Raw genomic sequence first — 21579 nt, forward strand, 5'->3', positions numbered from 1 at the left:
GGGACAGGATCAGTGTTTCTGACCTGGGAGACTCTCCCACGGGGGAGGGTCTATAAGAAACCAAGAAAGAGGGTGCTTGTAAGCCAGAACTGGCGTTGCCATGCATCTCCCTGCTATTTCCTGGATGCTGCTCTGTGCTGAGTGATGCTTTACAGGGTCATCTCTGTTCAGAATCCCCAGCAGCCTTGTAAGGTGGGAGCCATGTCTCTTCACTTGATCAGTGAGAACCCCTGGAAGGATCCTTTGATCTGCCCAAGGTCACACAGTTGAGAGAAGTCTGTGAGGTCGCCTCTGGCAGTGCCATGTGGTAGACTGCATTTCTGGTGGAGTAATTCATCAGGGGCCACCCCGCCAGAGCTCTCAGTGCGGGCTGAGGGCTCCAGCTCTGTCTAGGCAGGTGTGTCCTTGTTTGCTGGTCCAGGAGTCCCTTTCTGCCCCATCTCCCTGGCTTAGAGTATGGTGACCTTGTCCTGGGTGAGGGGGCTGTGGGGAGGGACTCTGCCAGCCCATAGGCCCTGCCCCAGGCTGGACAGCTCTGTCCAAAGCCTACTGGACATCTGGCCAATCAAGCCAGGCACTCAAGCGAGCCAGGGCTGGCAGTGGGCAGGCAGCCAGGACCCAGATGCCGACGCCTGTATGTGGGCAGGGCGGCTGACCACTCTGCTGGTAGGAAGCCTGTCTCCACGGCATTGCACTCCAGTGCACATCCACCCATGGTCTACCGGGCCGCCCCCCAGCCACACAAGCCCCGGGCTAGTTATCAAGGGCGCATCCTGACTGGAGGCTCCAAGCAACCTCCAGTTCTAGAGAAAAGTGACTGTTCACTCATTTATCACCTCCTGTGGGCGGGGCCAGAGGCTGTGATGTGTATGCAGTGGTCTGTGTGTGTGCACTAAGGTGTGAGTGTGTGTGGGAGGAAGTGAGTGTGTGCACTGGGCTGTGTGTATGCAGTGGGCTGTGTGTGTGTTTGGGAGGATGTGAGTGTGTGCATAGAGCTGTGTGTGTGTATGTGTGTGTGCACACACAGGGATGTGAATGTGGCACTGCCCTCTTCATGAGCTTCCTGTCTGAGTGGGTGGGGGATGAACAGGAAGTGAGCTAATAAGTAGCACAGTTTCCGATTGTGACCGTGAACCAGAGCTGAGAGTGGGGTCACACCTCAGGGGAGACCCACAAGCAGGGACTTTCTGGTGCTAATGGAGGGAACAGCGTTCCTGGCAGAGAGGACAGTATACTGAAGCCCGCTTCACCTGCTTGAGCATCCCTGGAGCATCGTTTGCCCAGGGAGAGGAGCTGGGACGGTGGGGAGCGAGTTGATCACCCAGATGAAAAGGCCACGGCGAGGAAAGTGGGGATCGATTTGCCATGGGAGCATTGACACGCAGAGAACCCGGGGGCCTGGATCACACCTCCAAACAAGAACACATGAGCTTGAATGGGGACGGGGGTTACAGACTCTTCATTTGCCTGAAGGCGTGAGAAGGGGAATGTAGGATGCCTCATAAAGAAGCTATGGGCTGGCGATGACACAGTGCACAGCCTACCAGCCCCTCCCAGCATCTCCATGTTGATTTCTGCCCATCTGTATGTGTCCAGGGCCAACTCTGCTGCCTGATCTTTTCCCACTGTCACAGGCAACCGTGGACTCCTGGCATCAAGGTGTTATTGGTGGCTGAGGAACACAAGTCAGCTCCTGCATGCAATTAGCTGGGTTGCCAGGGGCTGGGGAAGCTTGTTGAGAGATCTGACCCTTTAAAAACAACCTATAAATTAAATTTATATTGACTTTAGTGTGTAAGATGTTTAAAAAAATCATTTCTTCCATGTCTTGAATCTTTTCATCACTTCCCTATTCCTTCCATGAGCTGGAGAAATAACACAGCCCTTCCTCTGAATAATGGAAAATTCCTTGCCAGTGGTGGGGGTAGAGATGGGGGACTGGACTCTGTCCGGGCAGGCACTTCCTGTTGCCCCAGATCAAGGCGCTGAGACGACAGCAGCTCAGGCCCAGGTTGTATGATTGAGAACCTGTCTCTCCTCGTTTTCCCAAATTAAGTCTTGCTTCTTGGCCTGGTGGAACTCTCCCTCTGGGCCTCGGAGGAACCATCTGTTTTTCTGAAGGCATTGTGATTGGGGAGGGAACTTGCTCCTTTTCTACTGGAGAGAAAGGGGTGGTGGTGAAGTAGGAAACTCTGCTTTTCAGTGTCTACCCCCCACGTCCATGTGGTCACTGGCCGTGGACCCAGGGGCTGAATGCAAGAACCCTCGGGTCATGCATTTTTTGTGACCGCAGGGTGTCAACAAAGCAACAGATGGGGCTCAACCTAAAGGGCTCCCACAGCAGGGTACCACAGCCACCTTCCCTGGGGACAGCCTGCAGGATCTTGATGCTGATGGCCCTTGGCCAGGATGGACGGCCAGGGGAAACCTGGCTTCCCCTCCACTTGCTCCCCTATGCTCTGATGTCTTCAGGCCCCACTGTCTGATGTTGAGTCTGTGAAGCTAGAGTCACCACACTCAGGCTAGTGGAGAAGTGGGTTTCTGCAAAATTCTGAGTCCATGATCTGAGCCAATGGGAGGGGTCACCATGAAGGTTCCCAAAGAGGGGATGATCCAGACCTGCTTCTAGATGGCCTCTGCTGCTGGCAGCTGTGATGTCCCCACCCCCAGTGCAGGTCCCACGTGTGCCAGGCTCTGAGGGACACGATGGTGGATGAGATGCACCCAAAGGCAGGGGAGCCTGGCCAGGAAACAGGGTCACAGCCCAGTGTGCTGAGCTCCCCGATGGGAATATGACAGCTCAGTGTAACCAGTGATGTGGGGGATGGGAAGAGGAAGCCAAGAGAGAGGGCAAAAGTGTGTGTTGGTCTCAGGAGGCTCGGAGGTGGTGCTGAAAGGACAGCGCCTGGCTCAAGACTGCAGGAGAAAGCTTTCTCCCCAAACTGGAGCTGGGCGTCATGTACGTCTGAATTTTTCCACTCCTCTTCTCTGGATCCTGTCAGTGCAGTCTTGGCAAAGATGGCTTGAGCCTGAAAGCTTTTCCCATCTATTTTTAAATAAATGGAATTCCTGTCGCCTGCATGAAATTCACCCCAACTGACTGATTCCAATGACCTGTTTTGTCTGGGTGGCAGGGGTGGGAGCACTGGACAGAATGCAGTCTACTTGTGCAAGACACAAAACTGAAAACACAAATGATTACAGGAAGGAACCCTGAACAGCAGAAGCAGAGGTTTTCAAACCTCAACACAAAGTTCACCTTCCAGAACCTCTGAGAGATGTGGTGAAGCTGTTGGTACCAACACCACTGTAGACAAGCAAGCAGGGGCCTGCACTCAAGCCTAGTCCCCTTCCAGCTGGGAGGGTGGTGCTCCCTCTCGGCATCCCAGGAGGTGGTGAAGGCACCTGGGCCCCTCCGGCCTCTGTTCCTGCTCAGGATCTCGGACGCAGAGCCCACAACTTGCTTCTGTCTCGAGGCACCTGCACAGGTGCACCTCTGTGAACCCCCCAACCATGAGCCCACTCTGCTCTCCCATCCAACCCCAGGGAGGGGCACCCCCAGGAAGGGACTGTGCCTAGCTCAGGTGGAACCCCGGGGCCTGGGAGGCCTCCCCTCAGCAGGATGGGGTAGGTGAGCCCTCATGGAGCATGCAGATTTGAGTCACCAGTGCTTCTTTCGGTTTCTGAGGAATGAGAGTGAGTGTCCCCCAGGTGAGAAGACCCAGTGCATGCATGATGCAATGGTCCCTTCTTTCCTTTTGTTATCCAGGTCCTTCTCCTCTTCCCTCATCTTGGGCTCAGTGGGGGCGAACCCACCTAATTCTGGCAATCGGAGCCAGTGGCCAGGCATAGAGGCAGGGAGGTAGGGGTCAGGAATGTGGCTCCTGGCATGCACCTGTGTGCACAGGTGTGTGCATGGCATGCACTTCAGTCCCCTCCTTCCACATTCTAGATGACTTAGCACTGTGCCTGCACTGTCCGTTATGTTTTCTGCCCAAGTGGAAAAAACCCCAAAACCAGGCCACTGGTTTTGGAACCCAAAGGGCAAACAACACGGGTGGCCTGGCCCCAGGGGTCCTGCTGTTTTAGGAGCCCCAAGTTACCGCTGAGGACGGTGCCAGGTATTAAACAGATTGTTCACTTGGTGGATCCCAGACTAGCCAGTGAATGTAGGAGGAGTCTGAATGTAGTCAGGAGGGCCACCTGCAGCCATCACCATCCTAGGTGTGCAGAGCAGGCTCCCGGGGGCTGGTGAGAAGCTGGCAGCACTGAGTGTGCAGGGAAACCTCGGGGACCGAGGAGTGAGCCCGTTGGTCTTCCAGCAACAGGATCCAGAGTGACACCACCCCTCTCCCCGGGACATCCATGGCTAGGGGAGGCCAACTCTGCCCACTCCTCCCAAGGGACACCCTGCTGTCTATGTCCTAAGCCTGCCCTCCTTTGTCCTGGACTGTGGCGCCAATGTCCCCAGTGGCCTGAGGCCTAGGTCTTGCCCCGGGGCTGGCTCTCCAACTGCTACTCTTGCCGCAGGCCCCTCTGGAGTCTACAGAACAAAGCCCAGGCTCCTTGGGGGACTTCCAGGCCCCCTAGGGTGTCTCGGACCTCACTTTCCTGACTATCAACGCCCCTCTTCCTGCCCCGAGGTCTCTGCAAACCCAGCCTTTCCCATGCTGTGTGCCTTCCTGGACCTCCTCTCCAAGGCCCAGTTCAGGCCATCTCTTAGGAAGTCCTAGATGCCTCCCTGCTCACCCAAGGGCCTGGGGTCTAGAGTGTCCGTCCGCATGCCGGGTCCATCTAGAGGCCAGGAGCACAAGGTCCCTGGGGACTGTGCTTTATAACAGAGAGCCTGGCAAGAGCTCTTGTCTCCCCGGCTCCAAGGTGTCCAGTCCAGGTCAGCTGGTAAGAATTCAGCTGGGGCCAGGGAGAGCTGAGGGCTCTGGTCAGGCCGTGTGATTACCTGGTTCCGCCCACCCAGAGGGGACCAAGGGTCCAGATTCCCTCATCAGGGCACACGTGGCCACAGAAGCAGGAAGGGCTGGGCTCGGCGGCCCAGCCAGGTCCTCCCTGGTCTCTCTCCCCCACTTCTCCCCTCCCCTCCCTTCCCGGCGGCGCAGGAGTTAACGGGGGGCGGGGCGAGGCGGCGGGCGGAGCCGGCGCGGCCTCGGGCCAGGCGCCCAGGCGCGCGCGGAGCTAGGTGGCCGCAACGTCCCCGCGCGCGGCCCGGGCCCGGCAGGAGCGCGGAACCGCCGCCACCGCCGCCTCGGCCATGCGGCTCCCGGGCTGGGGACCTGGGCTCGGGCCCGCGCCGCCCCCCGCGCGCCGCCCCCGCTGAGCCCGCGCCCTCCCGGGCGCCGCCCGGCACCATGGTGCAGAAGTCGCGTAACGGCGGCGTGTACCCTGGCCCGAGCGGGGAGAAGAAGCTCAAGGTGGGCTTCGTGGGGCTGGACCCCGGCGCGCCCGACTCCACCCGGGACGGCGCGCTGCTCATCGCCGGCTCCGAGGCCCCCAAGCGCGGCAGCATCCTGAGCAAGCCGCGTGCGGGTGGCGCGGGCGCCGGGAAGCCCCCCAAGCGCAACGCCTTCTACCGCAAGCTGCAAAATTTCCTCTACAACGTGCTGGAGCGGCCGCGCGGCTGGGCGTTCATCTACCACGCCTACGTGTGAGTGCCCACCCGGACGGGGGCGCGGGTGGCGGGGCACCGGGCCAGTCGGCCTCTGGGGGCCCGCGGGCGCGCAGCTGCAGGCGACAAGGGCCTCCGTATGTGTCCGGGCGCCCGCGTCGGTCACACCGTGTGCCTGAGGTCCCTTGGTTCAGACGGGAGGCGGAGTTCGGAGAGCGATTTTGGAGACATAGGGTTGAAAGGAGTTCTGGGATCCGGCGTTCAGGTCCGGGCGGGGGCGTCTGTCCCCCTCCCCAGCCCGCCCGCCCGCGGCCTGGTTGGGTTGCATCAGCCCCTCCCCCGCAGGATGGGGAGCCTTGCAACGCCCCAGCCTCCCCTCCTTAGCCCCAGAGGCCCCTCCCCACGGTCGCTGTACGGAACAAAGGGCTGGCCTGGGAGGAAGCGCAACGCTGCCCGTCCTGCCATTGGATCTGGACTCCTGGGGGGCCCTCTCTAGATGGGATCCTCCAAAGAAAGGGAAATGGGGGAGGGGCTGGCTTATCCTTCCCCATCCCCACAAGTCTCTTGCTCTTCGTCCAGGGTGAGCGCCTGGGTTGCTGAAATGAGGAGGGGTCCAAATCTTACTCTCCTCCCCAGCCCTAGGCCCAGGGCAGTTAGCTGGCTGTCCTGTCTAGTGGCGCCTGCACCCATCCCTGAGCTGTCCTGCACCCCCACCTTCTCTCCGCGCAGCGCGGCCCTGACCCCTCTCAGCAGCAGGAGGAGCAGGTGTATGCCTGAGGCCCCTGTGCACGTTCTGGGCTCTGGACTCCCTCCTTGGCAGAGCGGACCCCTGGGAGAAGGGGTGCCACCATCCTGGGGCCACCCGCCCTGGCCGTGGAAGGGCTGTCGGTGTCCCCAGGCCCGGTGTTCAGGGAACTCCTGGGTCCTGAGACAGGGCTTGTGGCCAGGGGCCAGCGTGTGCACATGGGTGTTCGCATGTGTGTGGCGTTTGTGCCTGTGTGTGTGTGTGTGTGTGTGTGTGCACCCATGCCGGTGGCGTGCACAGCCTCTGAGCCTGCAGGCGCTCTCTCCCATCCCAGCCAGCCCGGGGCCAGGACTCGGCCATTTTGTGAGAAGAGGCATTTTGGGATGGGAGTGAGGGGTGGATTCTGGGAAACCATCTCCAACCAACTGAGGGCCCACCTAGAACAGGCGCTGTGTGCCCTGTGAGTGTGTGCTCTGTATGGACCCTCCGTGGGAGGGGGGAGAAGACCCTAGGAGGGAAATGCCCAGCTGCTGAGGAATGGGTGTCCTGGGGGTCACCATGGCCCTTGCGGCCTCCTGGGCACTGTCCCCAGAGGTTCCCCTGGCACCGCATCAGCCCTGCCGGCCCTGGGGAGGTGGCTCCACCCTAGTAATCCCCCTGGGTGGATGTGCCCAGGTGTGCTCCTCACCCTTGGAAGAGCCCTGTCTCGTCTCCTGCCGGTCTGGGGCTCAGGGGGGTCCTGGGGGCCGGCTCGGTCCTGGCCGTCCTGGCCTGAGGTGACCTCTGATCCGTGGACACAGCCCACGGTGCCCCCACTCCTGTTTGACCTACAGTGGGGCTACTGGAGGGTTTTCTGTGCTTTGGCACTAAGGTCCCAACTTGCAGGGCTTCCCATGGCCCCTCTATTGGCCCCTCCATGCCCAGCCTGAAGCGGTCACCCGTCTGTGCTTCCTGTATCCAGAGCTGAAGGGATAGTGTGTGGGGCCGGGGTCCAGGAAGCCACGCCCAGGGTGGGGTCTCTGTTGCCTCCTTCTTGAGTGTCCCTAAGTCAGGACAAGTGGGCCTGCAGCACATGGGGGCTCTGGGGCAGTAAAGGGGCCCAGCTGCCCCTGCCCCTGAGGCGCTGTGGAGGCAAACTATGTGAAACCTCCCCTCACCTGGCCCAGGGACACTCCCTGAAGAGCGACATCTCTGTCCTCTCTTGTTCATCAACCATCACCCGGTCCCTGAGCATGGAATTCGCCACTGTCCCTAAGCCCAGCCCATCCTTGGGGCCCAGGCCATCAGTCTCAGGAGGCCTTTTCTGCCCTCATTCTGGTCCCTGAGGGTGTGGCCTCCCCTGTGCACACTGCCTGCCTCCCCCCCAACCCCCCAGCATGGATCGACGCTCCTCAGTTTGGTTTGTTGATTCATTAATTAAGCCAGTTCAAGCCCCTCCTGAGCTGGGCCTGGGGGAGCCATGGGGCCAGGGAGCACTGTGGTGGGGTGGGCAGCGCTGCCTTCTTAGGCCACCTTCCCCTGCCTTTTGCCACCGAAGCCTGGCTTCTGGAAGGCAGGGGTGTGCCGGACCCTCTGGGCATCAGAGGAAGGGAAGGAGGTGGCCGCCTTGTGGCCCTCCGGCTTGGTGGGCATCAGGCCAGCTCCTGTCCCCCTCTCTCCCACCCCTTGCGGAAGAGGCCGTCTCTGTGAACATGCCTCTGGGCCCGGAGCTGTGGCTATCACTGCCTCTGCCTGGGAGCGGCCCCAGAAACACTTCTGAAGGCAGGAGGCTTCCCTGTGTATGAAGGGATCTCAGACCAGGCGGAGGGCGGGCCGCCCCTCCCAGCCCCGAGGTCCCTTCCTCTGCTTGGGCTGGAGGGAGAGCAGTCCCTGGGCCGGTAGACCCCTCCCCACATGACTCCATCCCCTGGGCGGGCAGGCTGGTGTTGTGGGGGATCTGCTTGAGGCCTGAGTTAGGAGGAGAGGGGAACCACGTATCTTCCAGGCCTGCAGTCTGCCGGTCTCAGGTTTTTCTCATTTTGTGGCCCCATTTTCACTGGTGGGGAGACTGAGGCAAGGGGTAGAATTCCCGAGTTGCCCCACTCACACCAGAAGGGGTCTCTGCCCAGAGCTGGGGTGCAGATTGGCTAACTTCCAACATCCGAAAGCCACTAGGAGTTGCCAGTGAAATGGTGTTTAAAATAGGCAGATGGAAAATGCTTGCGATGCAGGGCAGGGACTGACCCCGGAGGCCGGGACTCATCTGACCAGCTCACTGCTGTGACCAGCTCACTGCTGTGAGTTGCCTTCTCTTCGGCTGGTCCACCGAACCCCCTCTATCCTCAGATGGCGTCAGCTGGACCTCCGGTGGCCTATGACGGTTTGGGCCTGTGGCTGGGGGCATCGGGATGGGGGTCTGGGGCCTTGGGGCCATGTACTCGTCCCTGCATTGCCTTGGATAACCCAGCTGGCCCCACATCTGGTCACGTGCAGGCTGCCTGCTGCCCCTTCTCACCTGTCTGTCCTCAGTGGGCAAGGCTGGACCCCACGGGCCAGTCACTCTTCTCCTCGCCCTGACTGCCTTTGGGGGTGAGTGTGGGCCCGGGGCAAGTGATCAGGGCTTTGCTTCAAGAGGAGGCTGGAGTCTGAATGGCCGTGTCCTCAGCGCCTTCCAGCTCCCAGACCCCCCACCGTCCTGGGGAGGAAGTGACTATTGATTGGAGAGTTGGAGAATCTTATGGAAATTTCCCCAAAGGTGAGAAGGTAGGAGGATTGTGGTTTCCTGGGAGACCAGGGCTTGGCTGATGTCTCTGGCCGCCCGTCTGGAGACCTCAGGCCTCCTTGTAGGATTTCCCTCCCACAACCATAAAATGTTTTTTAATTGTGGTGTCTAATTACACTGGGTCGTGAGGCCCCACAGACAGTCTGTGTCTTCAAGGTAACAGTCAGTCAAAAGCTCTTTTTTTGACAGTTTCACAGATCGGAACAAAGAAAGACCTCTGTTTTGTTAGAAATCAGTACAAGTCAAACTTGACAACTTGTCTTTGCGGAGATTCTTGCGGTGGGGGGGGTCTTTGAATGGGCACCGCACCTGAAAACGCCTCACCCTGGAGTGTCTGTAGAGGGACTGGGTCATTTCTGAGAGCATAGACTGAGTCCAGGGGTGGAGGGAGTGTCTAAGGGGGTGTCTCCCCCGTTTGTTTGAGTCAGTCAATGAATACTGACTCTGTTAATCCCAGCGCTCTGGCTAAGCAGAGGCTGCCTCTGCTCCTGGCCGTTGCTCACAAGACCGTCTGAGTCCCCACCTAGTGAGCCCATCAGGCTGCCCCTACCCTTGGGAGCGGGGTTCTGAACCCAGTGGGGAAGGAACTGGGTCCAGGGGACCGAGGGTACTCTGGGCGTTTCATGGGAGGTGCTGAGGGCCAGGGAGGTGAAGGAGACCATAGGGAGGGCTGAGCCTTGCCGAGGGGCATGAGGAGGACGGGGAGGGGGCAGGGGGCGGGGCTGGGGGGTCACTGGAAGCTGCTGCCCTTCCGGGGTGAAGTGTGTGAGGGACGTTGGTCTGTGTCCGAAATCTCGTTACTACAAACCGTGCTGCTGGGTCAACTGGTAGGTGGGTCACTGAGAACATTCTTGAGTATAAACACAGGCTCTTTCCTGGGTGGGCACATGCATTAGCACCAGATGTCACCTCGTCATCCCCACACCCCTCTTAGGTGCAGCTTGAGGTTATAACCAGTGGCAGTTCAGAGGACATGTGTGGGTGAAGGCAGGTGGGCGGTGGGGATGGGGGCTCCAGGCGAGCCTGGTGGGGATCCTGCCCCCACAACCACTCCTGGAGCAGGGCCCTGCATGTCTGTATCTGTGACGTGGGGACATGGTTCTGGGCTTGTCTCTTGTGAATCACTCAACACAGTGCCCAGCGTGTATGATGGTCACGGGATCCTGGCTGCATCGTGAGTTGCTCCGCAGGAGGAAGTCCAGGCAGATGGAGGTGGGCACGTCTGGGACACACCCTGGGCCGTCCGCCCTCAGCCCAGCCCTTATCCCAGTCCAGCATGTTCTTGGTCCCATTGGCCAGGGACTGGCCTGGACAGGGGTTCGGGGTTGCTGTGAACGTGGCTGCATGATTAGACCCGGGGCCCGGTCTGACGCTGTGTGATTGTCCAGGGGGACTGGCCATTCCCTAAAGGACCCCGCTTGTTCTGCTGCTGCACAGGTGCTGGGGGAGGTCTTCCTTCCATCGCTAAGTGGTCCTAGCACCTGGTACCTCCAAGCGAGGAAGCCACATGGTTTTGGCTTGAAAAGCACCACAGCGGGCAGGTTGTAGCCATGGACCTCAGACCATAAAGGGGACTTCAGGTTTCCCTGTGGGCTATGTGCTGATGAGCTGCTGTATGGTGACTTAGCGCCATGCAGGCCACCAGGACGAGCCCATTTCCAGATGGCACTGCCCCAGGTGCCCGGCTGTGCTTTCTGACAGCTCTGTAACCCCAGGAAACAGGCCTCACCTGTGCCCTCCTGGCTGCAGGCCACCCGGCCAGCGAGACTGCGCCAGTTTGGTGAGAGCTGAGGTGGAAAGAAGAGGGGCCTGCAGTCACACATTGTCCCCCGGGGGACTCCGCCTTCCACGTGAGGGAGGGTTTGACAAAGCTGCCCCCCTCCCTCCACTTTTGTGGGCGGCCATCGCCCAGTGACTGTTCTCACTTCCCTGAGAGAAGTGGGGTGGTGGTGAACCCCAAGACCTCTTGGTAATGTGGGTGTGTGCGGGAGGGGTCTGGGGCAGAGAGATGACTATTTCTAAAGGCTGTCTGTTCCTCACGTGAATCAGGGCAGCCTTGGCCAGAGTTGGAGGCAGGTGGTCCGGGGGCTGTTTTGCACACAAATGGTCTGGAGTTAGAAGCTGAAGTCTGTTGTTTGAAGCTGGGTGGCACCAAGCTTTCCATTCATCCAGGAGGAAGCTGGGCTAGAGGCTCTTGGGTCTCCAGGGCCCTGGATGGGTCAGCTGTGGGACCCTTGATCCTCCCGAGGGGCTGCTGCAGAGCCACAGCCCACATCCCACGATTTGCTCTGAGTTTGGGTGGCTTCCTCTGCAGCCCAGTCAGAGCCTGTGGGGAGGCAGGCCCCAGAGTTCCCGGTTGTGAAGGCCTGGCTGTGGAAAGTGTGCATTCTGCCATGGAAAGGGGTTCCCCTGGGAACAGGCAGGATGGTGCCCGTTGGAGGGAAAACAGGGCTTTTGTCGGGTGTCATGACAGTGGGGTGCAAGTCCAGGTGAGCCCGGCTCATGAACAGATCCAAGGCCACGTACTGGTGAGCAGGGCCACCAGCACTCAGCCAGGCAGGTGATGGGCAGGGCGCTCGGCTTCTCTAGCAGCCCCAAGGGCATGGTGAGACCCCTGGTCTGGGGAAGGTCTGCCTGCAAGAGGATTCTCACTTCTCCTTGGCCACCAGCTGCCCAGAGTCTTGGTCCCACTGCCCAGCATCTGGGATTGGCCAAAGGAAGGGGACACCAGACGGGCAGGCCTTTCCTGGCAGCTCCTTGCAGAGGCCATGGTGGCTTCACTCAGTTGAAACGGGAGTCTGGGTGTGTTCCAGCTTCCATCCCTGAGTCTGACCTTCACCCTCAGGATGTGCTCAGAGCTGAGTGTTCTTAGGCTCTGCCTGCTATCTGTCTTGAATACAATTAGTTCTTTAATTTTTTTGGATTACCCAGAATAATTTTGTAACTGTGCAGAACATGTTTGTTCCAGAAAGTCCTATGAAGAGTTGTTGGAAACTGTCCTCAGCGATCCCTTGGCCATCTGCAGTGATGGCAGGTCTCAGCTCCCAGGCTGTTCCTGGTGGACTGCTGCATGCAGCCCCTGCCCAGGCCCCTTCCTCCTCTAGGTCCTGTCTGGCCCCCCTTCCCTCCTTGGAGCCTCAGTCTTGACCCAACTAAATGGCTTAGAACTTTTGAGTTTGCTTTTCCATTTAATGCTTGGAAAAATACTTGAAGGGTTTGTCTGAGGAAAAGGCCAGTTTCTCCTGGGATCCCAGGCTTTGGGGGAGGAAGTGGGGTCATGGGCGGTGTGGAAGTTGGGGGGAGCCTGGGCAAGCACCTGCTGATCTGTTTCTGTTCCTGCAAGCAGGGCCCTGAGGGATTGCCAGTCCTGCTGGGCCATATCCACAGGGAAGACGGAGCCTTGATGTAGGATGTAGTGGCAGTACTGGGATGGCCTTCCAGCAGGAGGGCAGGGTCTGATGCAGGGTTCTGACTTTCACCGGAGGAACAAGAAGTGGGAGCGTTTAGAGCTCAGCCTCTAGTGGGGGGTGGTTGGGGTCGGGATGGAAGGCTGGGTCCTGTGTGACTCGTGGGCCGGGCAGGGCGCTGGCCGTGGTGCTGATCAGTAGTCCTTGGCCTTTTCTCCCTGTGAACTCCGTGCAGGACTGTGGACAGCAGGGGCTTTGTCCACGACTGACTGGCGCTGGGAAGGGGCTCCTGGGGCAGACTCATGGCCACGCTTTGTCTGGACCGCTTGCTTCTGCCTCCAGATTCAGCCGTTTGTGCTTACAGGGCTCTTTCCTCCTTGGTTAACGTTCTCCAAGATGGTTCTCTCCAATCTGCAGTTTAATTAGCTGAGAGCTGAATTAATACCGTGTGGATGGAAACCCAGTGTTTGAGGCCATGCAGTGGGCAGACAGCAGCGCATGGTCTGAGAGAGGGGGCTGGTGGCCTCTTAGAGAAACACCTGGTTATGGTGCATTATCCTTTCTGATTCTGAACACTGCACACGTCCGCTGTAGGGGACGGAGAAGATGCAGAAAACCCGAGGAGGCGCGTTTGTCATTCCTGATCAGTTTCCTAGCATCTGTGTTTCTCAAAGGAGATCAGATTCAGACTCTGTCACCCTCCTCCACGCTGACCGTGCACAGTGGGGATTTACCTGTGGAGTCAGATAAGCCTCGGTTGGGCAAATGTTGGACTTTGTCTCTGTCATCAAGGCTCCCTGTCTCTCTGGAGCGGGGGAAAAGGTGGCCCTGTCCCTGATCCCTTACCCTGCATCCTTGGTGGCTCTGGGTGCTAGCCTGGGGAGGGGCCCTGGGGTCAGGACCAGGGCTGGCCCAGGAGGGGGCTTGTTAAGGTGAGGTCCTGCCCGAGGGTGAGCCCTCCATTGCTGGAGGCGTGAAGTGAAGGCTGAGAGGACACCGGGGGTGTCTGTAAAGCTGGGAACTGTGGGAGCGTGGCAGGGGGACCAGCCTGAGAGCTGCTTGGAGGGTCATCAGGAAGAGTCTGGGGGAGCAAGCCTGGCCGTCCTGTCAAACTGGGGGCAGTGGCCTGGGGGTGACTCTGTGAGAGACCCTGAGTTAGGAGGGCAGTGGTTGGGGTGCCCTGAGCCCCGAGTGGCTCCTGTGCTCACAAAGGGGATGTTGGATAGTCCAAACTGACCCCCTCATTGGGGGAGTCCCTCTCCCCCAAAAGCTGGTGTCTACCCTGTGTTCTGAGCCCAGTAGCCTGTCCACTGCAGTGTGCCCTTGGGGGACCCCTCCCCACCCCACTCCTGCCCAGGCTTCCACGTGGCGGGGCTGTGGGACCTGTAGGGGGAAGAGTCAGCCATGCTGACAGCCTGATCAGGGCAGTTCCCAAAGGTGCCTGTGTTGGGGGTGTGTGTGGCAGGCTTGGGGGACACACCTCCAGATGGGGCCCCCAGAGTGATCCAGGGCTGGGGGAGTCCAGGCCTTAGGAAGACAGAGCTCAAGGAAGACCATGGAAGAAAACACACTTGGAGGGGACCCTCCCCCATGACTGAGGAAATCAACCAGCTAGTGGCTGCCTGCTCCCTGCGAGTGGGTGCTGAGGCTTCCCTAGGGGAGGCTGGGGCCCTTCTTGCCCCCAGAGGCCTCAGAGCGGTGTACTTCCTCTAAGGATGGGTCAGGTTCCCTGCCAGCAGGGATATGGGAAGCAGTGTGTGCGGAGGGGTGGGCTGTCCGAGGCCTTTCTCAGAGGGAAGCTGAGGCCCAGGTGGGAAGGCTGGCCTGAGCGCAAGCATGTGGATGAGGCTTCACCTGCTTCTTCAGAGCCTGACCACCTGCCCGTCTTTCTTCTGTAATCGAGGTGAAACTCACAGAATGTATAATTAGTCATTCCAAAGTGGCCAATTGGGGGCGTTTTTTGGGTTCACAGTGAGGGGCAGCTACCAGCTATCTCTGGTCTTGGGACGTGTTTGTCCCCCTCCCAAGACACCTGAGCCCATCCAGTCTGTCTCCCTACCCCCAGCCCCTGGGGCCGTAGCTCCTGTTCTGGACATTTCATGGGAGCAGATCACATACTGTGTGACCTTCGCGTCTGGCTTCCCTCTCTGAGCGTCATGTGTTAACATTCATCCAGGTTGTGACCTGGGTCAGTGCTTTGCTCCCCTTAAAGGCTGAGCATGTTCCACTGCGGAGGGGCCAGTTGCCCACTGTGCTTCTGCTGATGACCTGTGGGGTGTCCCCCTCAGTTTGGGGTGTCTGGAGCTGCTGGGAACACTTGAGTTCATGGCTCTGTGTGGACACATGCAAACATTTCTTGTGTTTTTGATGAGTGCATTTACCGCCTGTGAACTCGTGTGTGGCCAGGCTCCCTGGGGTGTGCCGTCCCCTCCTGGTCCCAGGACCCCCACCCTCTGCCTTCAGAAGCCTCTGGGTCCCTTGGGCCTCTGTCTGTGGCCCCTTCTTGCCTCCTTGCTCCCGAACTGTCCGGCGGGTCTGCGCTATCGAGCCTTGTCTGATGGAGACTGTGCGCTGGAGCTGACCTTGCCCTTTGTCAGGTTGTGGGCCCACCCTGTGTGCAGGTTCTGGCTGCATACTGCAGGGACGGGTGAGCAGAGCAGGTGAGGAGAGCCAGCACCAGGATGGTCGGGGGCCCCAGGAGAGAAACTGGAGGGAGATGGGGGCCTCTTGCAGAAGGTGATGCTGAGCACGGCACCTGGGCATGAGGAGGGGGGTAGCCCTGCACTGGGCATGCAGCAGAGAGTGCCAGGCAGTGGAGGATAGCGTGCAAAGGCCCTGGAGCAGAGGAGCTGGCAGGAGGAGATGGGCACTCCTCCAGGCATCTTGGTGGGGTGTCCGGTGGTGGGAATGGGGAACAGAGAGGTGGGTTGCAGTCAGGAAACATTGGAGGAAGAGTCTGGTGGAGCAGGCCTGAGATGCGGTCTTGGCAGGGAGGACCCCTGATGGGGGCTGTGAGCCTGGCGGGGACTGTCGTGTCTGAGGAGGGTGGGGATGACTAGGGGACCCATCCATGTGTGCAGGCTAGTGGCGAGTAGACTCTGATGGGGATGGAGGGGAAATTCCAAAGCCGTCCAGTGGTTAGGATTGCAAGCTTCCACTGCAAGGGGCACGGGTTCAATCCCTGGGCAGGGAACTAAGATCCTGCATGCCATGCAGCTAAAATAAACACACGAACAAAAAATGCCCCAAAACCTGTTTGACGTGGGATGGAGGAGGGCACTCAGGTGAGCCTTTGTCCCGTACTCGGTCTGGGTGCGGACAAGTGACTAGTGGAGAGCAGCCCTGTGTGGAGCGGCCTTCTTGGGGATGAGATGGGAGGGGCTGAGGAAGTGGCCTCAGTGGGTTCTGAGCCAGTGGATTTCCTGCCAGGGCTCTGGGGGTCCTCCTGTCTGGCCTGGCCCCAGGGGACAGCCCTTCTTGTGGCTCCTGGAGCTCCTGGGGCTTCACCACAGATGTCTACTCTTTTGAGGGTACTGGGGGGTCCCTTGGAACCTGGGGCTTCTGACTGGTGCGTGGTCAGGGGACAATGCTTGGGAAGGGTAGGACCAGACATTCACCAGATTCACCCTGTGGCTAAGGCTTTGGAGGACAAGGGCCATCTGGGGTACTGGCCACTGGGAGGATAAAGGGTCCCCCGAGCACGCCTTCCTGCCCTGGGTGTTGGGAGAGAGAGGGTTGGATGTGGGGGTTGCTGTGGATGTGGAGTGACCTCTGGTCCAGCGGGGAGCAGGGGAAGAGGTTGGGGGCCAGGACAAGGGATGCCAAGGTCATTTGTAGAGGCCTTGAATGCTGAGTCTGAAGCCGGACCTTCCCAGGGTCTGAGATTCCTGGGTCGGGGCCTGTCAGGTCCAAGGCACTGATTGAGCTCATGCTGTTTGCGAGATTCCCAGTGCCCACCTCCTTCACCACCATGGCCTTAGGCTCAGGTGGTGCCCCCAAGTACCTTCTGTTCTCCTGGCAGCAAGCTCGGTTGGCCTGGCTGGGCTTCAGTGGGCCAGGCGCTGCCCATGGGTGGCCTGGGATCCAGGAAAGAGGTCTGCATGGAACCTCCAGCTCCCTCCGACCCTGGCAGGATGCTGAGTGGTTCCCTGCATCTGCTTTGCACCTTGAACAGCCGTCAGGAATCCAGGCTTCCTGTCGCTCCCAGAGATTGGACGTGGCAGCGGATCCTGGAGGCAGAGCAGTTTATTAGGCGGTGAAATTAGATTCCAGGCTGCGGCGCCGGCTGCAGTCCTGAAGGACGAGGCAGCGGGAGGTTCCCTGGGGACCTCACATTGGTGGCTCCCCTCCCCTGGCCTCTCCTGGCTCCTGGGTCACCCGGCCCCCAGGGAGGCACAGCCTTATCAGAATGGATGTTATTCTGGGGACCCCGCCAGTGGAAGGGGAGCTCAGGCTTGGCCCCCATGGCCACAGTGAGCAGCTTCACAGCCTCTGTCTTCTCATCTATAAAATGGACACACACCTTCCCCATCTGTCGGTTGTTGAGTGCCTGGCGCGTAGCAGACAGGCTGTGGATTCCAGCCTGGGGGTGGGGTTCGATGTCAGTGACCCCTCCCCACTCTCCTCTCCCAGCTCTGGGGGCCTGGGGGCGAACAAATGGGCTATAGCAACACGACTATTTTTCCTCCCAACCCTGCTACTTCCTCCTAACCCTGCCACCTGCTTATGAGAGGTTTATCTCATTAAGGGCTTCCCAGGTGGCGCTTGTGGTAAAGAATCCGCCTGCCAGTGCAGGGGATGTAAGTAGACGTGGGTTCAATCCCTGGATCAGGAAGATCCCCTGGAGGCGGGCATGGCAACACACTCCAGTATTCTTGCCTGGAGAATCCCATGGACAGAGGAGCCTGGTGAGCTGTAGTCTGTGGGGTCACACAGGGTCAGACATGACTGAGCACTTACGCCTATCTCATTAAATATGTAGAATGAGGCAAGTAATCCCAGCTACCTTTTGACTCAGTCTTTGGAGACGGGGGAGTCTGGGTTGCGGGGACAACCTTGGGGGGGCTGTCCCTGCCTGGTGCCCTCCCAACAGTGACATGGGATGAGGTGGCAGAGGCTTAGTCATGTTTTCCCAGAAGAGAAATATTCCCTGAAGTTAGATGGGGGGAGGAGGCGGAAGGGAAGAGCTGGAGGCAGTGGGGTCTCCCTCCGGAAGTGGGGGCCTTCCCTCCCCAGAGCGCAGGGGCAGGCAGACTGCACACACATGCACCCAGGGCCTGTGGGCACAGCTGTGGGCTGCCTGCCTCAGTGGGTATTGTCATCCTTGGCTGGGGGGCTCCTCTGGCTGACGCCCAAGCTTCCAGCACCCTCAGTCCCTCTCGTCATCTCCTGCCTGCCCCTCCTCCATCGTCAGAACCCTGCACTCAGGACCTGTTTCAAAAGAGGGGTCCATCTCTGCCTGGAGCTCAGGCCGTGGAAGTCCTTCCTGCCATCAGGCTGAGGTCTCTTCTGATGCTTCTGATCCTGCAGGGCTGGGGCCAACCCCACCTTGCCCCACCTGCCCACGGCTGCTGGTGAACTGGGTGCTCTGGGTGGTGCAGGCCTGGCAGTGCACCTGGGCTGTGGTGGTTCTGGCCGATGCTCACACTCCAGGTGGCCCACCTGCCCCCTGCCCAGATGAGAAAGGTCCGCTGTGCCTGCCTGCCCCGCCCCCCTGCCTGACCCCCATCACAGCCCCTGGAGTCTGGGGCTGGGGACCAACTGCTCGAGATGCTTGTCTCCATGGCAACTGCTGCCAGGGAAGCATCCTGACATTGAATTCATTATCATAATTATCCACCACGTACTGCCTTTGTGGCCACCTCCTGCCACCACTCCTTTCTTTCCCTGTAGCCTGGACAGTTTCTGGGCTGGAGGGCGTGAGGACTCCACTCTCCAAGGGCCTGGGGCCTTGGTCAGGTGGCAGGGAGAGGTGCAGGATGGTGCTGGGCATTAAGCTGAACCTTGCAGCAGAGGGGCTGGTCTCCCAGCATGTGTGTGTGTGTGGGGTGGACTCACTCACCCGTCTGTCTCGGAGGAAGCAGACTCTGGGCCCTGGGGGTCAGTGCCCAGCACACAGCTGGCCTCCCAGGGCCCCAGCGTTGCTGCACCTCTGCAACTCCTCTCCTGAGGAGGAGCAGGGCAGAGGGAGTTCTTCTGAGACACAGCTGCCAGTTCCGAGGAGTCTGCCGGAGGCCAGAACCCAGGTCACGAAGGCAAGAGAGCCCCTGCCTGGCTCAGATTCCCCGGCATCTCCAGGATGCCTTGGTGCCCAGGGCCCCAGCATAACTGCAGTGGGCACCTTGTGATGGCCACAGGGCTAGGGGTGGTCACCCTTGTCCTGTGGGAGGGCGGCACCCACGTCTGAGCTAGCCCCCCACTCCTACCAGCTCCAGTAGGGGGCCAGGCCCCATTGAAGTGCCCCTTGTCACCAAGGATGCAGTGTCCGAAACCAGGAGGCCAGAGGCAGAGCCTCCTCCTGGGCTTGTGGGGCCTCTGCCTCCCTGTCTCTAGATGGCCATGGGTGATGAAAGTCTCAGGGGCCAGGCTGCAGCTGGGTGCTGGGTGGGGATGGCCACTAGTCACTGAGGTGCCCGCATACGGGAGGGGCCTAGAGTAAGTGACTTCCATCAGCCAGCTGCCTGCAAGTGGCCAAGATCTGTGGGGGCACCATTGCACTTTGGAGGTGTCCCTCTAGATCTGTAGGGGCCCCACCTGGGCCTGGCGGCACGGTGCAAGGGGTGCTCGCTCCTTGGGGGCGTCTGCCGCCCTCCTCTGCTTCCTCCTCGTCGTCGAGTGGGCGTGCCAGCCTCTTTCCAAGCGTCCATCCCGCTGCCTCCCCTGCACCCCCCGGTGGTGCCATCTGTGGCCATCTGTCCCAAAACATCAGAAACAAAACTGGGACTGTGGCCGGCACTTTCCAGGGATGGGGGAGGATCACTGTGAGGTTCCCACCTTGGGCTGCAGGTTTGTCTCCTGAGCTGCTGGTGGGGCTCCTGACAGCCTGGCCTCTGTCTGCTGGGAAGGGTGGGACATTCTGGAATGTTCTGAGATGCTAGCAGAACCACCTCGAGGAAGCCAGGCTGAGAGGGCCTGGTCACCCAAAGTCCTGGCCTTTCCTATGTTCTCTAGAGGAGTGTTTTTATGCAGCACAAGGAGCTGGCCTTCGTGGGTGCAGCCCAGGGCTCTGCCTCCCCGACAGACAAGGATAGCATCTGGCACCTCCGGGACCCTGATCTCCAGTCTGGTCAGACTCGCCCTCTGCCGGGTCCCAGACTCACTGTCCACCCTTTACCCCGTCCCCCCAGGGCCACTCCACTTACTCTTCCCTCTGTCAGGAACACCTTCCCTTCTCTTTTGGCCCCACCAGCTCTTCACCCTGCGGTGTGGTGGACCCCTCTCCAGGGAAGCCCACCGGGTTGTGTGTCTCCCCAGCTCCGGAGTCCCGGTACTGAGCTGAGCTGGGTCCAGGCACCCCTTCTGAGGTGGGTGACCCTCTCAGTCTCTTCCACCACCCAGGCCTTGGCATCCCGACCCGCCGCCCTGGGATCTCCTCCAACCCTGGCAGACCCTCTCTGGGCATGTGGGCTTCTTTTCACCAACAGAATTGAGGGGAGGATACTGCGGGCAGAGATTTATGGATATAAGACACATGAGACATCTGGACATTTTTGTCCCTGGGCTCAGCTAATTGAATAAATTGGCTAATGAGCAAAGGAAATTAATTGCGGTTTTGAAATGTGACCGTTTCCCCGCGTGCCTTTTGTCTGTGCCAGCGGCCTTCAGATGGAGCCGGGGGTGATGATGGAGCTGTCTTCAGGGGGCCATGCTCCGAGGAGGGGCTGGGTCAGCCCTGTGACGGGGGTGGTCTGTGCCTCTCCCGGCCTTGTTGCCAGGCCTCTTCTGGGCACGTGGGCAGGACCGCCGGAGGTGCCCCTGGATCTGGCTTACGCTCGTAGGTCTTGGCGCTGAGCACCCCCTTGGTGATTCTTGCCAGACTGGGCAGGCCAGGCCCATGTCACTGTCACCATGACCAGGCTGAGTTTGGACCGCGTGGTGTTGGCTATGAGGGTCTCATTCCCCACCCCACCTCTGCCACCAAGGAAGCCAGTGGTCTCGACGCCCAGGGATGGTGGAGCTGGGGTGACTGGGGTTTTCCAGGTGGTAATAAAGTGGGAGGGCACCTCAGGAGCCCTGGACCCCCATCAGCAGCTCTCAGGGGCTCTGCTCCTTGGGATCCCAGCCCACCCTGTCTGCTTTGGCTGGATGCCTGCTGCCCAGCGGTTCCTGATTCTGGAAATTGACCAGTCCTCTGTGCCCCCTCCCAACACTGCCTGCGGGCGAGTTCTGGTGGTCAAGGATGCTGGATGGCATGGGTGAGGCCGGTGTGAACTAGGGGACAGGAAGTGTTTGCCTGTGAGCCTGGCAAGGACAGTTGTGGACAGGGATGGGGGACTGTGCCTGGGTTGCTTTGCTTGGGGGTGGGCTGTGGCGTTTGCTCAGTTCTCATTTGCCCAGTGGCCCAGGAGGCAGTGCCCCTTGTTTGCTCTGAGAGCTTTGGAAGCAGACAGACAAGGGACACATGGTGGGTGACCTAGAAAGCAGATGAGACCGGTCATCGCCATGGAGCCCTGGGGGGCAGGTGTCCCCTGCTCCGCCCTATCCCTCCCTGTGCCACTGGGAACCCAGCTTGGCTGACCACCCTCTGCTCGGTCCCCAGGTTCCTGCTGGTCTTCTCCTGCCTCGTGCTGTCCGTGTTCTCCACCATCAAGGAGTACGAGAAGAGCTCTGAGGGCGCACTCTACATCCTGGTGGGTCCCGCAGGATGGCGCGGAGGGCCTGATGGCACTCGAGGCCCTGGGCAGCAGCCTGTCCCTGATCCCGTTGGTCTGACCCTCCTGGTCCCCCACTGGCAGGGACCCCCACCCTCCTGGCACCCACTGCTCTTCTTGGTGGCCCTTTGGTCCCTCCCAGCCTCCCCTCCTGACGTTGGCGATATTGCAGCTTC

The 21579-nt window shown here is 59.9% G+C and overlaps 1 protein-coding gene and 1 long non-coding RNA gene across 19 annotated transcripts in view; one reads left to right on the top strand and one right to left on the bottom strand.

Moving 5' to 3' along the window:
- Positions 1–1436: 1436 nt before the first annotated feature.
- Positions 1437–5110, bottom strand: LOC145532477 (uncharacterized). The gene is made up of 2 exons (XR_014073287.1): positions 4958–5110; positions 1437–2154 (listed from the first exon to the last, which is right to left on the bottom strand). It is a non-coding gene; the product is annotated as an uncharacterized LOC145532477 (long non-coding RNA).
- Positions 5111–5172: 62 nt separating this feature from the next.
- The window catches only part of KCNQ2 (potassium voltage-gated channel subfamily Q member 2), a 49363-nt gene continuing 32956 nt past the window's right edge, over positions 5173–21579 (top strand). For all 18 annotated transcript variants that reach the window (XR_014073285.1, XR_014073286.1, XM_081557606.1 and 15 more), the window contains exons 1-2: positions 5173–5659; positions 21292–21382. Coding sequence is in view for 16 of the 18 variants with exons in the window: in XM_081557606.1 (XP_081413732.1) it covers positions 5364–5659; positions 21292–21382 (387 nt within the window). In the remaining 2 variants the exon portion in view is untranslated. The remainder of the gene's footprint in view (positions 5660–21291; positions 21383–21579) is intronic.

This window comes from Giraffa tippelskirchi, chromosome 13 (genome assembly GCF_054371585.1).
Source record: "Giraffa tippelskirchi isolate mGirTip1 chromosome 13, T2T-mGirTip1v1.2.pri, whole genome shotgun sequence".
NCBI classification, from domain to species: domain Eukaryota; kingdom Metazoa; phylum Chordata; class Mammalia; order Artiodactyla; family Giraffidae; genus Giraffa; species Giraffa tippelskirchi.